A 17,524-nucleotide genomic window follows, 5' to 3' on the forward strand; every position below is an offset into this window, starting at 1 on the left:
ACTGTTAGACAGGTGAGTTGCTTCACAAATAATCTCGAAGGAACTGATGCTTTACCCACAACACCGTCCATAAATTACTCTCTCTATGTACTCACAGTTTTATAAAATCAAAACTTACCCTATCTTTAGTTACAAAATAACTGCAAAGCATTCTGTGACATTTTTTTTTAAGTATTCTCTGGGCGTTCCTTTGAGCCACAGTCCAGTTAATCTGCCTCTCACCTAAAATTCTCCTCACCTGAGCTCCCAGGACAGGTTTTCAAAACATTAAAATTTCCTTTGCTGTCATGGCATGCTTCTAGTTGTGATCTAGGCTTTACAATTCATTAGTTAAGGCTTAATCTCTGCAGGGCAGCAAAGGGCAAGAAAGGCTTAATGCAAACAAATCCTGATTGAGAAGATCATGTCAGCAATACATTCACTGCAGTTTAAGCTCGTTTGCCTTTCTGTGGGACTATAAATGGGCCACAGGTAACATGCTGTGTGTGTTTTTACAACTATAATTGTGTTGTGGTTTTTAGAAGCACAGCCTACTCTGGAGAGCGCCCCTCATCCCAAAATACTTTTTGTGAAACCTCATTTTAGTTTAATGCACAAGGGATCATTTTCATGACACTGCTATGCAATGGTGCTCAATGTCAATCAATCAATCGATGTAAAGTGTTTTTTTCCGATATGAGATGTAATAAATTGCAATAAATCACCCGAGCACATTAAAATATATTACGAAACAGAAAATCAAAACTCTACAATTAATTTAAAACGCTAATATTCTTAGAGATCAATATGCACATATTAAAACCTACAGATTTGCATGATCGATATTCAGTAGCATTTGTTCAGTTTTCCATGATGCCTTTTCCTGCTTTAGTCTTGCTGCATCTTTCTTTGCTTTTGCCTCTTAGTAAAGTGGTAAGGTTTTTTCTTTCCACTTGAAGTTGAAGGTCAGAGTGATTAACTCCACAGAGCCAGCTGGAGTAGCATTATGTAAACACGACGGACTGTGCACTAAACTGGCATCTCGGCTAAAATTCAAAAGCAAGTTCTTTGGGTTCAAGTGCTCATAACATTTCCAAAGTGAATCATAATTCGTGAAATTAAGGGGAAGCAATTGCTCTGGATAGATTTGTCTTGTTAGCCCATTAGCTCTACAACACAATAACTACGAAGCTGGCTTTTGCTATGATTATGCCTAGATTTTGTGCCAGTCTGGATACCATACGTCTGGACAGTCATGAAACAGGTGGCATTGAACCAGGGATTCCATTCAGACCCTGCCTGATACAGGTTAAAAAGACTGTAAGAAATCCATACTTATGATGCGTTTTCTCCATTTTTTAGCTCTGTGCATTAGTGGTTTTCACCTCTGCAGTAGCTCTGAAGTGATAAACATGCCCTAGCCAGATGTTTAATTAGACCGCCATTTATATTTTAAAATTGCAATAACTGTCATTGCTGTCATTGTTCGTGTGAAGAGGCCTGGACACAGCCGTAGAGTGAAGATATTTGGTATGGGAAATATAGAAATATTGCTCTAATTTTCACGTTAAAAAAATCAATATTTAACACCTAAACCATAAAATGGTTTTAGATTATTTATCTTTTCTGTAGACTGCTCTGAAGGACATATTGCCAATGTGTAACATGCAGTCAAGTTCTTAAAACTGTAACCATTTTAGGCAATATGAAATTGCACTGTATAGATAATCTGGACTCAAAGGACCAGTATTAGGTTTGATTTGCCTTACCTTTAAGAACTCTATTGATTTAGGAATATGCCTGAATTTAACTGAGTGCATCCCAAAATCATACACATTTCTATCTGGGATTACCCCTGTTTACATTATTCTGGGAAGCTGAACCTCACATGTGATACATCAAAATAAAAGAAACACAATAGGCAGGGCAGTGATAAAGAGGGACAATCCAGCACAGTTGCCAATTGGGGCAGTTGAGTTTCTATAGACCCAGTAACATCTTTTTTACGTACACCTGGGGCTCAAGTACTACATTAGTCCTAGGCCGGTGGTTTTGAGGAGGAGATATTCTATTCAGCTTAGTTAGCTAGAATGAAAAGGTTGAGGTTGGCGACAGATGACACAAGAGAGTTCCACACAGCTGAGCCAATGGTCCGCCACCTGAGTTTCTGGGTACGTGGAACTTTTGTACAGTTTTGATGCTACAAGCGTGTTCTTTTAAAAGGAAATGAACCACACTGTTCAAAAACTGATGATTAAAATGATGAATTCTTGCATATCTCTAGGAATTTCTGCTGTTATATTTTATCTGGTGCTGTTAGCGACAGCCTACTGCCCTCTGGATAAACTGGTTAAGGACTTGCCAGAAAAGTCTGCTTGCTCCTATGACATTTCCCTCGTGAAGCCATAGGGTATGGAAGACCCTGACACAGAGAGTAGAATCTGCTGCCTGTCTGGAACAAAACTGAGTTAACCAATGGCAACTAGGTATTTCTCCTGCTAAACCCTGTGGGACTATCCTCCTGTGACTTGAAAAGTCAAGAATACTTTTTGGCTGGGGAACATGATACCTGTTGTAAAGAAGTCTAGAGGAACATAATGAACGACATATTTTGCTATGGGCTTGAAACTGGAGATGTGGTAAGCCTCCTGCAATAGGAAGCAGTGAAAAAACGACCCAAAACTGGAGGACTTTTTTTTTTATTCCAATAGATGTTCTACAATAAAATGTTTTGCAAAGTTGACATTTGGCAACATGTTCATTTCTGAGGATGTTCAACCACCAGTAATGTGTCTATGTTTGGAGGTAAAAAACATTCAGCACTATGAACAACCAGTATTGAAACAGTTGTGGGAACTAGCGAATCAGGCAATGAAGATTCCAGGTCAAATGCAAGGAGACAACTCCAAACTTATTTCATTTTTTTGCCTTTCTTCATACGTTAGTAATGATGGTTTTCCAATTCTTTTTTAGGCAAAATTCTTCTTTATATCTTTTGCACCCTTTTCTCATTAAAATTATTGTAATTTTAACTAATCTGATTTGGGAGTCAGTTTTAAGCTCTTTAGTTATGAATGTTATCATTATTTTACTTAATTGTTGCTATGTCCAGGCCTAGATACATATTGCTGCCCCTGTCACGTTTGAGACAGGAATATTCTCATGATAAACAGTTTACCTTTGTGGAATTGATTTGCTGGGCTTTCAAGGAGCCAAATACTGTACACATCAAGACCGTGGCTTCTTCCGTATAGTTTTAATAACCCACTTCCCATCCCAGCCCATGCCTAGAGAAAGAATATAACATATTTGTTCCCATTGCTTGTGTTCTTTAAAGAGATGGAGATGCAGTATGCAGGAATATATACATTATGGGACCTTCTTGCCGTGAACTAGTCGGTAATGAGGACAAACTGTGTTGGAGATAGCCACTGCAACTTTCATCTATATTTAGTGTATTCATTTTTGAGTGTGTGATACATTTTGGGTAGAATGATGGTGAGGGTGACTTAGTGTTCAGGTATGTTTTTTACTAGCCGTTGGTTATACTATAATGAATGTTCTACTTCCGAGCATTTCAAATTTGTAATTCATTGTCAATGCCAGACACAAACCAACACCTAGATGCAGAACAGCAAACAGATCACATGAGATTCCAGACAGAACTCCATTTGAGTGACTATTTTTGAAATATCACTAGCACAAGCACAAACACATACATAACTTTTGCATTACCACCAAAAGCATTGAGAAAGACTTAGGCATGTATGCTGCCAAGAAGGCAAAATATAAATCAAGTACGTGAATGCAGAAAACACAAAGAAGAATGAATGATACATTATCAATATTACTTCTTATTACTGGATTTTGTTCTACATTGTCTAATGAAAAATGGGCCAGATCATGCTGCTTATACTTGAAACGTGTGCACTATAAACTCTAACTATATGCCAAAATAGAGTATGTTTAGTTTAAATTGCATTTATATAGCGCTTACTACCCCTCATGAGGCATTGAAGAACTTCACAGAGAACAGCAGGATCCCAAAGTTAGTGGTCACTCCATTAGTTATGTACACTAAAGGAAACCACTCCGTCCAATAGTTTCTTAGTGGTAATTAGTGACTTAGCTGTGATCATTAGAGGGGGCGGTGTGAGAAGCAATTGCTTGCTTGAATTCATAGATATTGTTATGGTATCCATGAAGAGCTATAGACAGACATGCATGAGAGCCAAAAGAGATGATTTATGCCATAGAACATTTATTATCACCCAGCACTGTCAAGAAATATCCAAACAGAAGTGTGCGAGGAGAAATAAGACGCTGGGTGACAGGAACACCAAAGAAAGGAATTCCTCATGTCAAACGCATATCGCCATTCCCTTTAATAAGAGACAAAACTGTTCCATTTGGAGAAAAAAATGCCAGTCGCCTACTTTAGTGTCCAAACATTTGTCACGGACAATTGAGTCATCATCCATGCGCTGTTAAACACTACTTAAAAAGTATCTTGTTCAAGCCGGCAGTTGCACTATTGCCATGGAGCTCAGTGCAGCAACTGAAGACAGTGCAGGGCATTCGAAGAAAAGAAAGTATACTCTGTCAGAATGTACAACGTGAGCTGGCTCATAGAAGCTATAGTGTTCTTTTAGGCAAAGACAGCCAAAAGAGGCTCTTTATTAAAGGCCTGATGAAGAAAAGCACCCTATATACTGCTTATGGCCTTGCAGAGCGACAACACTGTACGCATGAGAGCGGACTATGCCCATATACAATGTTACATCACAGTCTTCACACCGTGATACCTTTACAACGCAAGTTGTTACAACGACTTGCGCTGGAGGGCGCTGGACTTAGGAATAGTATGAATTACTATTTCAACTCCTGCCTACGTTACTGCATGGAAGGTGTTTGAATAGTAAATCATACTATTCCTTAGCTTAGAGCGCCATCCAGCGCAAGTCATTGTAATGACTTGCGTTGTATCGCCCACGTTGTAAACGTATTGCGGTGTGAAGACCGCGATGTAACCGATGTCTCCCGCCAGGCCTAGAAGTTACTAAGATATGGATGGGAAAACATCAAGTGACAAAATAGCAAAGCTGTATCTTGTGACTCAATAAAAGATACAGATGGCTGCCCTAAAAATAAGAGATAAGGCAATGTCATCTTAAGGATTTGGGGAGGTCCGGGCAAGAAATATTTTGGGGGGCGTCTGTTTGGAACAACTTTGAATTGTATTACCCACTCTTTTTCTAATTCAAGCCCTATGTTGCCTAACAATATTGAATTATACAAAAATGTTAAGATCAAATATATGCAGAAGTGAGCTAGAGAGAAGGTTCATTTCCCCTTGGGCCTCATGGAAGATGGGTTATCAGAGAGGGTAGCCAGAGAGCTATTAAAGAAAGCACCTAGGGCAGTCACGTCGCAAAGAACGTTTAATAATACACTAATAATAACTTGCTCCATGTATAGTGCTTCATGTTTAATTTTTGACGTTTCTAAGTGTTCTATTTAACAGGTGTTGCTCCCTTTAACTGGTATTGCTCAGTTTAATGGCACATCGTTTACCCTCCTTGGAAATTGTGGGAGATTGAGTAGTTCTTGAAAGGGACCAGTGATGAACATTCAGCCCGTTGGGCGTTTGTCCCTGAATAATGCATATATTTGCAATTTTGACAAGGTATGCACATCCCAACTGACTTATACATGAGATGGACTGATGAACTACTGCATAGAATGAGCTTTAATGAACATGCACCAGATGCACATACAGGGCTCCTATATATTGATATGTCTGACCAGAATTTAGTAGTGGAAGGACCAGTGTTTGCTGTGACCGCAGGTCGCTGCCTACAAAGGGCATAGGCCAAATTGGGTTAAAAATGGATCGAAACAAGGTATCCAAAGAATTTGAAATAGTTACCTTTCTAGTTTGAGATATCATGGGAGCTCCGAACGAAAGGGGTCACAAGGAAACCCTGAGTCCTGTGCACTCCCACTCACACCAGCCTGCAGATGCATCCTGAGGGTGGAAGTGCAAAATACCCACATAGCCCTCACTGTATATATGAAGCATAGCTCAAATAAAAACATATTAACGTCCGACCTTTTGCGCAAAAGGAAACATGAATAAATGTCTACAAATTCAGATATGCATGTGTGAATTTCCCACCACAAATATGTTTCCAAATTCCTAATCTGAAAATGTGTGCAAACTATGTAAAGGTGCAACGATCATTATGTCAATAAGTTAAAAAAAATGGTCATTTTATTTCCTATAACACTTGTTACTGCTTGTCACTAGCAGTGAATAAAACACTTGGCGCCAAAGAATGCCTCTTCACAGATATCTGGAGTTTTCTCCAGAAGTCTACCTAGGGGCAGCACCGATGTGGATGTGTGATGTCAGGGATGGGAGCAGGCATTACTGCTCTGCTTTCAGAGGAGCTTTTCCAACGCTTCGGAGGAGTGCCTGCCGCTCCTGCCAGCTTCTCTGAGTACACATGCATGGCCAGTCTATGATGTACACGTCGGTTCACTAGAAACAAAGACCTGCTTGACGAACTGGGCATGAAGCTGAACTGAGCTCTCATAGCCACTGGCTCCATGGTCCTAACCACCAAGCCACCAGTCTCAGCCTTTCTCATGAAGGCTTCCTTAATAAAAGTCACCTCACGTTTAGGATCTAGCGATGCTAGCCTAGATGATTTTTTCTCACAGTATTTTTTGTATCAGAAGTCAAAATAAATGTACTTTCAACATTATGCTCCTAATTCAATAAAAATGTATGTAAAAGGATGATTTCAGCTAAAACATGCATTAAAGAGAGTAGCTGGAATGAGAAGAATCTACCTTTTCCCTTCTTCTTCCACTCTTTTTGCTTCCTGTAAAACGCATTCCATCTCCTACGTTGGGGATACTTGCCAGGGAGTTATCATTTTAAAACTTGTAAATATACTTGGATCATCCACAATGCAGAAACTCTTCCGTGGAACATAATAGGGGCATTTTGAGCGATATGATTTAAATGGTAATTATAATCTATCCCTATTGTTTCGCCAAGGGCAGAATCTGCCTATAGATTCTTTGATGCTTTCAATGGGGCCTGGTTGTAGTATGAGCAAACTGGCAAGTATAATTATGCTCATTAGAACTATAGAACCAAAAATACAATGCATGTGTTCTGATTTAGTCCCAGCATGATATAGGCTGATGTGCAGTGCAATCAGCACAATGGATAATAATTACCACGCCACATATTATATGGTAAAGCAATTTACATTATCCAAATCAAAGGGATGTTGCAAGCGAAGTCTGACATGTTCCAAGACGATGACTCGCTACACAATCACCACACGTAAAGTCAATATACTAGTGTGTGCTATTGGTTATAAAACACACATTGTTTCGCAAATCGCATGGACATCTTGTTAATAGAAGCGAATTTTGAAAAGAAATAAATGAAAAATGCACATTGAACACTGGGTAAAGAAAAATAATACTTTGTTAAAACTAGGTTCTCACTGTGGTGTACAAATATTGACACAAAACGATACATTCGCCATATATTGAGAAGGCAGTGACATCCACAGATATTTCATGGCACATCTGATTCAAATTACAACCATCACACATTTTCAGCTTCAAAATCAATTTCTGAGAGCAAATAATCTATACACGAACACCTGTTCAAAAGGAATGTACAGCACAGTGCTTAGAGGCACTTGTCTTTGGCATTCTTTTAGCAGATACATGTGGCTCTAATTTGTTCTTTTTTTTGTTGCTTTCGACTGACCAAACTCCCTCATGAAAATATTCATTATTGTATTTACTATTGGGTGATGTTCTATCTAGCGGACCTTGGGGCAGCAGGGTGCTTTTCATAGGTGCATGCGGGGATGATTACTTAGTTCCAAGATTACAAAAATAGAGAGCATTTTGGGGAGGGAGGTCAGACTTGGGAGAACCTAGGGAAAATTTTAATTATGCTGGTAGAACATTCCCAAATTTCCCAATTTTGCAATTTGGACATTTCTTGACATAACGTGCTTTTTGTGCAATTAATTTTACCTCAGTGCTCATCTCATGTTAAAAAGTTTGGTGAAATACCAACGGGGTTAGGTTCGAACAGAAAATGTTTTGCCAAGAGACATTTTGAACGCAGACTAGTCTCCTCTCAGTATTTCTTGAGACTTATTTTGCAAGGTGTGTGCTCAGGTAAGAAAGTGATATAAAATACTTGAAAATCATGTCTTGCTACAAAAGCATCATTCCACCAAATTTTCTAAGAATTTCTTGAAATTTCCAGAGAAAAATATTAGCCAGTTTCTCCTACCTCAAAGCAGGAGAAGTTATGCTTGCCATCAGGAGAGTGCCAGATGTAAGTTATTCAGTTGATGGCAAGAATAAGGAAGAGAGGGTACATCGTTAGCTCTTTCCTGGAGCATTATGGGAAAAGATAATGATTAAGACACAGGATTTGCTCATTTCACTCTCTTGGACAAGGACAAAGAGGGCTTGTTTACCACTTCTTTTTTTCCAGTCTTTAATACGGATACATTGTGACTTGTGTAGCAGCCTCCAGATGCTTGGATTTTTCGAGTGAAGGACTTTTTAATTGTGTAAACATATGCTTCTGTCTCACTTTATTCTCCTATCTAGCTTTTAAGTAATGGAATAATACTTTTAGTTGATTACCAATGTATCCGTGTACATATCTAAAAAAATTGTATGAATTGTATACACTTGCACTTTTATGGTCTGAGGACCGAAATAAAGTTGATGATGATGATGATGGTATAAACATATTCAATCTGGTGTGAGCTAGTGGGCAACTCAAAGGAGGTCTAGTAGCAGGAGTGGGGGAGGATGATGAAGTCAAATGTAATTTGGTTCACAATAAGGCGGGCAGAGTCATACAGTATGGTTGTCAACAGAACCTGCGTGGTTTCTATGAGGTAGCAGGGCACTGCCACCAATTGATCGGGGCAGGTGGATCCAGTAGTAATGTATTAGAATGTCAAGTTAGTTCTTTCAGTTTAGGGTTTTCTTTGCCTCTACTAAAAGGTCATCATTCTATGGTCTAGTAATTTTCATTGTGCTCCAGCTGAGCATTATAACTTCTAATTTGTAGAATATGTGCTGCCGTAGAGAGCAAGAGCATTATTATTTCTAAAATGTATCTCATTTGTAAGACATGCTTTACATTCAGGTCCTTTTCTATCTATAGACCACTTAAGGTGTCTGCTCATGTTTTTCCCCGTAGTGGGTACAAAAGACACCAACGTGTAGTCCTAACATCTTTCGCACCAGGTCTGAGGCAGTGAACATGAAAACAAAAGGCAGTAGCAAAATAACATACAAAGTCCATTGTGAAAAATGTTTTGGCACAACCCTTCCCGCATTTCCAGGTCAATTAACATTTTATTAGAACTAATAGCATTAATGTTAAAACATAACTTTTGGGTCAGACTGTGCATTTCCCTATGGTTCAGCAGGACTACAGGATACAAAATCAACACATTTTTAGTTGCCAAGAAGTTTCTTTAAGAACCATTAGCATACATTTATAGTTAGCAACATGTCTGGACTGTTAGACCCTCTTTTGACAGCTTTGCCTGTGAAGATTACAGTCTGGAAAGTATTCATATTATTTAGATTTCAGAAAGTCAAACTGCTTTCTAGGCAGGAAATCATTTTCAGTCCAGTAGTTGCTTTTGAATTTCAACTCTTAACTAAAATATCTCAAATGCTAAATCTAGCCTGGGTGTTCTGCATGTACACAACTCTTGAGAAAGAAACTTGAACGGTAAAACAATTCTAGCCGCTTCCACGAACAGCTAGTCTGAGATTTTATGCTATCGGAAGTAGCGGTAACACTTATCAGCCAAAAACATGATAATTATGTGCCAACTCTTCTGCTCCTGCAAAGAGCTATTATGAAATACCCACATACTTTACAACTGTTTCCCTCTCATTCATGAGATACTTCGCCCTGTAGTGAGGACATCACTTTATATTTTAGGGAGATTGCAATCAAATAGGTTGTTTGTCGCCATGCTTTCTAAAGAAAGAATTAGGAATGTTTCCAGTTAGTCTCCTTTACAAAACCCACAAAGAAAGACACGCGTGTTCAGTGCATTCGGTGCTTGCCCAGCCACACAGCCTACATGCTATGATTGAGGCATCTGTGAACATACATGGTGTTCTATCATATTGCAAGATATTTATATTTGTATTTTAATTCCTTCAACCTGCAAACCAATTTCCATTGCCCCCTCCAACTTATTTGACATCAATCTCTGATTGACATTTTTTTTAACTGTCTTGCAAACTATTGTAACACTGGGCTTATGTATACCAGCTTCGGCACAACAGCTAAAATACGAACCTTCCACCTGGGTGGTTCTGGCTAGTGAGGTCCTAAAACCACTGTGTTTGTTGCTCTTGGTACAACACACAGGTTTAGGGTGTTCATCTCACTCGGCATCATTACAGAGTATCCCATTTTGATCTCTAGTGTGTTAGCTTAAAGAATTTTGGTTGTTATAGTCATAGCCTTTGGAATTATGCAATTTTGTGGTCAAAACGTTTTTCGCATAATTATGGATTTGTCACATTTGCCACATATCCCATCATTTGCTGCAGCATATGTAACCACATTTTTTTTTCTAGCCCAAGGGGATCAAGAGTTACCAAAAATGCAGCAACACTTGTCACGCAGTGGAAGGCCCTTTGCAAATTCTGGCTGGTCCCCTTTCTTTTCCTAATTGCTGTATTTGGGTATTCAGCTGGTACTGATGAGGAGAAACAAACATTTGCTCAGACAGTGTTTATTTGTGCAACTATGACTAAAGAATGAAGTAATACAATCATAAAATGTACTGCATTAAGCCACATATTTTTGCCATTTCTTGCTGCATAATTTAGTCACTCCTGTGGCATAATTTGGCTCGGGCCGCATGTTAGAAATGGGGGTCTCTAGTTGGCAGAGGTAGGTACCTTTGTCCAAATAGGGACCCTTGCTTCTAGTCAGGGTAAGGGGGATACACTTTTAAAATAACCCCTGCTCACCCCCTTGGTAGCTTGGCACGAGCAGATAGGTTTATCTCAGAGGCAGTGTGTAAAGCATTTGTGAACACATACAGTAATACAGTAAAAACACTATAAATGGACACCACACCAGTTTAGAAAAATAAGTAATCTATATCTAAACCAAAACAAGACAAAAATACACAATACAGTAATAAAAATATGACTTTAAGATGGTAGAAATAGTTTAGTTCAAAGCAGATTGCACTTTTCACACAAAGTACCTGGGATGCGTCATGCAAACAAACAAAACAGGCCGCAGGGAAGGTGATGCATCAGTTTAAAAAGCAGCCCATTGTATTTCTTTCAATTTGAACAATTGTATTGTAAGCAGCCCATTTGTGCCCAATAAAGTCTATCATGTAAAAAAAATAAAAGAAGATGATGAGTCAGTTCCTTGCTTCAGGGAAGGTGATGTGTCGGTTCCTTACTGCTGTGCAGGGGAGGTGATGCGTCTGTTCCTTACCAGAGAGGAGGTGATGTGCCGGTTTCTTACTGCGTGGGGAGGTGATGCGTTGGTTTCTTACTCCATCCCCCAACGATGCAACAAACTTGGCGCCTCGATGCGATGAACGGGGACGATGCGTGGATTCTTCCAGCTCCCAGCCGGAAAACAATCTCTAGAGGTCCAAAACAACAGCAGGCACCTCTTTGCAGGTCAGAACTGCCAGCAAGAAAGTTCAGGGGAGCTGGTGGTGAAGTCTTTGTATCTCTGAGATTTCAGAACAGGAGGCAAGCTCAGTTTCAAGCCATTGGAACTCTTCCTCAAGCAGGGGACACAGCAAACAGCAGAGTCCTTTTTGTCTTTCCTTGACAGCAAGTAGCCACTGCAAGCCAACCTCAGACAGCAAACAGCACAGGAGCAGTGTTCCTCCTTAGATTCTCTGGCTCTTTTCCTTGGCAAAGGTTTCTCTTGATTTCCCAGAAGTGATCTAAAAGTCTGGGGTCTGGGCCCCTCTTTTTATACCCCAAAATCCTTTGTTCTCTGAAGGCAGAGTGTGTCTGTACCCAGCCAAAACTAGTTCTGTGGGGCACTTTGCAAGTGGACAACAACCTCCATTGTCAGTGTGAGCACTGGCTCCAGACACACCACAGGGGGGCGGAGCCATCATTGTGGAAGGCAGGCACAGTCCTAGTCAGGTGCAAGTTCTACTCCTCCGACCACTCCAAATGCAGACCAGGCCTATTTAGCCCAGCACTGACTCATCAGGCTCTCTGGAGCCACTGATCCTCCCCAGCCCCTGACACTACAAATCCAGAAATGCAATACACAAACCTAGCAGAGGCATACTGGATGGCTAAGCAAGAAAACACCTACTTTCTAAAAGTGGTATTTTCAAACACAGAATGTAAAAATCACCCTCACAAAAAGATGCATTTTAACATTCTGAGTTCAGGCATACTAAACTTGATTTTCCTATCTTGTTCCCAGAGGTAGTTATGGTTATAAGATGTTATAAACAAACTACCCATTCTGTCTTATAGGAACAGGTAGCCATGCAATAATGAAAAATGAAATTGGCAGTAATTCACTATCAGGACATGACACACATCAGGGCCTACCTTTCACATACAATGCACCCTGCCCACAGGGGTACTTTGGGACTACCTAAGGGGTGACTATTATGTAGAAAAGGGAAGGTTTAGGGACTGGCAAGTGGGTGCACTTGCCAAGTCGACATGGCAGTACTAGACTGCACACAGGCTCTGCAATGGCAGGCCAGAGTCACATTTTACAGGCTGCTTCTGTGGGTGGCACAATCAGTGCTGCAGCCCACTAGCAGCATTTGATTTACAGGCCCTGGGCACACATAGTGCACTGTACTAGGGTCTGACTAGTAAATCAAATATGCTAATCATGGAATCACTAATCCATAACAACAATTTACAGGGAGAGCATATGCACTTTAGCACTGATCAGCAGTGGTAAAGTGCCCAGAGTCATAAAACCACCACTCACAGGTCAGAAAAAAACAGAGGCAAGGCAAAAAGTCCTTTGATGACCCTCCAAAAATTCCAACACCGCATAATTCCAGTGGCCCTGCTTATAGTCTTGGATTGCTTCTATTAAACTGCCTCACCAGACAGCAATGGTTTGCAGGTGAAAAGTTCAAGACTGAAGACAGACTGTAACCTAAAGTGAGATGGTTTGGTTAACCCCTTCAGCGCGGCGCGGATTTCCGCGCCACGCTGAAGGTTCCGTGCGCGGGCGGGGCCATGACGGAACGGTTCCGTCATGCGCACAGCGCAACCGACGTGCATGACGGAACCGTTCCGTCATGCGCGTCGAAGGGGTTAAGTGATGAAAATAGCTTCACTCCACTGTTAAACCTGGGATGCTCAGGGCTATGCTCTTCTTTCACCCTCATAAAATGTAACAATTCTCACTTCCATACAATGAGAATGCACATCAGTAGATCTTCTCTGCTAATAGGAAGTCATAAATGGCAAGAAAAAAAGGCATTAAAAATCGAATGTGTATCAAATTAACAGAGATATCAACGGCATTGCACAGGAGATAAAACTCACCTTATTATTCCTAAGATATAGAAGAAAATTCACTCATTTACCTCTAATTCTGACCTAGGTATTATTATTTACCTAATAAATACTTCAAGATTGTGGAAAGTGGGGGGACGTTCATCCACTCTATAGGATAGAACAGGAAGGAATCCGAGGATGAAGGCCGCCAAAGAGGGTTCCCCTGGATATACCCTTTAGGAGTACGTTGTTGGCATATTTAGAACTTTTCTTATCTAACTCATCCGTTGCCATTATCATCTTGGAAGAAAGTATCACAATGCAAACAGGAACATGATTGATTGATTGCCAATTTTTCTTTCAGATGTTATTTACACTTTGGCATTGAAATAAAAAAAATTATGTGTCAACAAAGGTGACATTGGCAGCATAAATCTCTACTTCTTGCCTTCCTTTGAATAATTGCTGATGTGTCCACAATATTCTCTGCCACTCAAACATGTAAGATTGGGTAACATTTGCAGGCTCAGGTTTGAAAAAGTTTATATCATTTTTTGATTGTCTCAACATAAAAGTTAAATCATGATTCTACTACCATGGTATTGTACATGGCGATGTAAATCATATGGTTGTCAAGATTATGTTTTTTAACCGCGTAGCAGAGTCTAAAATTCACGGATTCTAAAATGGCTCTGAAGTACTGCTACTCTAATGTGAGTATGCATAAACCAGGTATAGCGAGGGCCTTGTCCTTTTCATCTAAAGTGTTGTATGAAACACGTTGTATATATTAGCACAACTATTGATATATACCTTAATTAGTACAAGACGCATATCCTTGGTTTATTTTACCACTAAAATCCTATTGCATGCAAACCTAGCTTTGGGGGAACATTTTCTCTCCATAAAACACCCGTAATCAGGTCCAATATAGGATTAATTCAACACATGATCAATTTGATTCTATTTATTGATAGTGCCCTCTAGTGAATAATATTTCTACTTTGTCTCAGCATTGAGGTTGTCGTTGTCTAAGACACACTACTTAAGAAGTAAATGAGCGAAATAACACAAATATCCTATGTGTCGACAGAATCTAGCAACTTATCTTTTTCAGAAGACCAGTACGATTAGTGTACTTAGACACTCTTTTATGTTGGACAACGTTTTATTTGACAAATACAGTATTTTGTTACCCCTGAAGAATATTTTGTCAGGCTGTTGCTTACTTCCTGCACCTTGGTCCTAGGCCAAGCAAAAATCACTCAGAATAACCTTTTTGTATCTGCTGTACTGTAGGCTCTCTCCATCTTCTCTAATGGACACTGATACAGCATGCAAGTTCAAAATTCACACTAATGTGCACTACTCTGCAATAGCTCATCCTCACCCTCTGTTCTGTTAATTGGTGCTACCCTGTCCTGCATATTTGATTCAACCACTGTGACCCAACCCTCTCTAGAGATGAACTTATTCCCATCTACTGATTCAATTACCCTCAACACCTGGTGATTTTCTCCAGATAAGGAATATACAGATCAGCGCCAATGAGAATCTCTTATTTCACTGTCCAAACCATTACCATCTTTATGTGCTCCACCAACTTTCCGCCCTGATTTTTCCCAGGTGGGGGGGAGCTCACAAGGTTCAGTTGTTACTCCACTTCTCTTCACACTGTACACACACCTTAATTGACAACATAATCACATCATTGGATTCTCCTTCAGTGTGGTTGCTGATGACATTTAAATAGTTTTCTTTTTTATTGCTTTCAACCTACCACTGTCAAAAAAGTAATCCCTAACTGGTTTCTAGCCATCTGCTAACATGTAACTCCTCATTCCCTTGTGCAGAACCCTTCTAAAACAGAAATTTTCAATTTTGGTTCATCACCGTGCTCTCACCACTCCTACAGCAACAGGGACTCATTTCAAGCTCCACAATTGTCAAAGAATCCACCAACACCTTAACTTCCGACCCGCAAAAACCCCTTTCTTGTGTGTTTTTTTAGGTTGTCTCTCAATTATTCTACAATATAACACGGTTGCAGATTTATTTACTCACTCACGTTTATTTCTCACTCAAAAAGCAACATATCTGCTTTGATGCACAAAACAGCAGAGACTGCTTACAAAAGCTTGTGACTGACTGAACAGAGAGCCTAAAGGCTTGTTAGTTTCTTGGAGTTTAGCCTGAAGCAGAACTGGATTTCCAAGAGAGCTTCTGTTATAATGTCCAGCCATACCGCACAACAGTTTTATTACAGAAGAAATGCTTATAGCTATTAAGATGCATCCTGCAAACTTTAATGGGAACTTCCTTCTCAGAGTTCCATAAATCTCAGTAATTATATTTTGAGCTCATAATGCATCGTTTCAAAAATAACTCTAACTGCTCAGGATTGGGGAAAACACGTTCCAAATAACTCCCATGCAGCATTGTTTACATCTTACTTTCAAATATTCTGAACAGAATTCATGAGAAGCTAATTTGAGGACGCCATCAGAGCCACAGGATGACGTCATACTTTGAGGCTAAAGACTGGTTCCTGTAAGGTTGTGTGCCTTTTTCATGCATGTGAGGAGGTGATGGCTTTTAAAGCACGAGACCCAGTGGGGACATGGGCACCCGGAAATTATCCATCATCAGAAAGCAAACCTTTAGGGCGCGCCCTCCTTACCTCTACAATATCTGAATTCGTTCGACTCTCGTGTGGCTCGTTGTACTCCGTGTATTTCAGCAGCACTTTGTCCATGTCCGTGCTGGCGTACTGGAACAGCTTGTTCGTGCTGTTGAAGATGATCAGCGCTATCTCACAGTCACACAGCACACTCAACTCGTAAGCCTTCTTCATTAACCCAAATTTCCTCTTCGTAAATGTCACCTGCATCGACAACAGAGAGAAAAACATGCATTAAAACAACCCCGCACAATTCTGGGCTTTGTTTTGCGTGGCTATTTTTGTAAAGCCTTGTCACACCACTGCTGCTGATTTGCAGACAAATACATGAATGGAATCAGTTGAGGAGACGGGGCCTTATGAAGTAAACAATTTTGTGTCGATGGTGAGCGAATTAGTTACTTTATTGGGAGTATCACAAAGTTTATTTCTTGTAGCGGTATTTGAAGTTGTCAGTGATATAAAAGCAGCCACTCATATTTGAATTTGTTGTGCAAAATGTAATTAATTGAAATAACCACTCACTAAGATAAAACGTACATTATAATAGTGCAATATGAGGCTAGGATCAATCACTGGCTATAATCAACAAAACATTAAATAGTGCAATATGGCGTGAGGCCCCAGGACAGTGCAACATTATAACTGTGTATGTGATAACCTCCTTGTGTCTTTTTCCAGCTCTTCTTGTAGTCAGTGAAGAAATGGATGCCCCCACTAATGCTCTGATCAAGGTTGCCTTAAAGTATCCCGAGTGGCACATATTCCTTTTCTCTTAAGGGGCAGTGTTTTTTATCATGCATCTGAAGTTGAAGCTAGTTCACCAGCCACAATCACAATCAAATGTATTTCAAGTTTTTGCAGCCAATTTGTTTTCCAAAGACCATAGCCAAACTAAGCATGTCGGAACCAATCGCTTGTCTGCACTTGTAAGGATTGAGACTGGGCTATTTATTATGTGCCCAGCATGCAGCTCTTTCAATTGCTTGAAATGCAAAAGTTGGTCACATTCAGGGCATTTGGCTGGCTTGCATTTTCCCATTGATCATATCTGTGCTGAATTGAAATGTCTAGGTCTAGGAATCCATGAAATCTACTATAACTGACATGGCATAAATAAGATTTTTATATGTATAAATCAAATTCACAGCAAATTTCTCATCCAAATTACGGGTTTGCAAGTTGCTACGGGTTAAGGGTATTGGGTAGAAAGGGTTGGTAGTGGATGTTAATTCAAGGAGCTATTGTATCGTGAAGCTTTGGGTCCATAAACTAGCTGCAAAGTTT

General features: G+C 40.0%; 1 protein-coding gene across 21 annotated transcripts in view; it reads right to left on the reverse strand.

The window, feature by feature from the left end:
* The window catches only part of MEF2C (myocyte enhancer factor 2C), a 545,031-nt gene that overhangs the window by 128,238 nt on the left and 399,269 nt on the right, over positions 1-17,524 (reverse strand). For all 21 annotated transcript variants that reach the window (XM_085632450.1, XM_085632432.1, XM_085632440.1 and 18 more), the window contains one exon: positions 16,238-16,441. In XM_085632450.1, coding sequence (XP_085488576.1) covers positions 16,238-16,441 — 204 coding nt within the window. The remainder of the gene's footprint in view (positions 1-16,237; positions 16,442-17,524) is intronic.

Source organism: Triturus cristatus, chromosome 2_1, assembly GCF_964204655.1.
Source record: "Triturus cristatus chromosome 2_1, aTriCri1.1, whole genome shotgun sequence".
In the NCBI taxonomy this organism is placed as follows: Eukaryota; Metazoa; Chordata; class Amphibia; order Caudata; family Salamandridae; genus Triturus; species Triturus cristatus.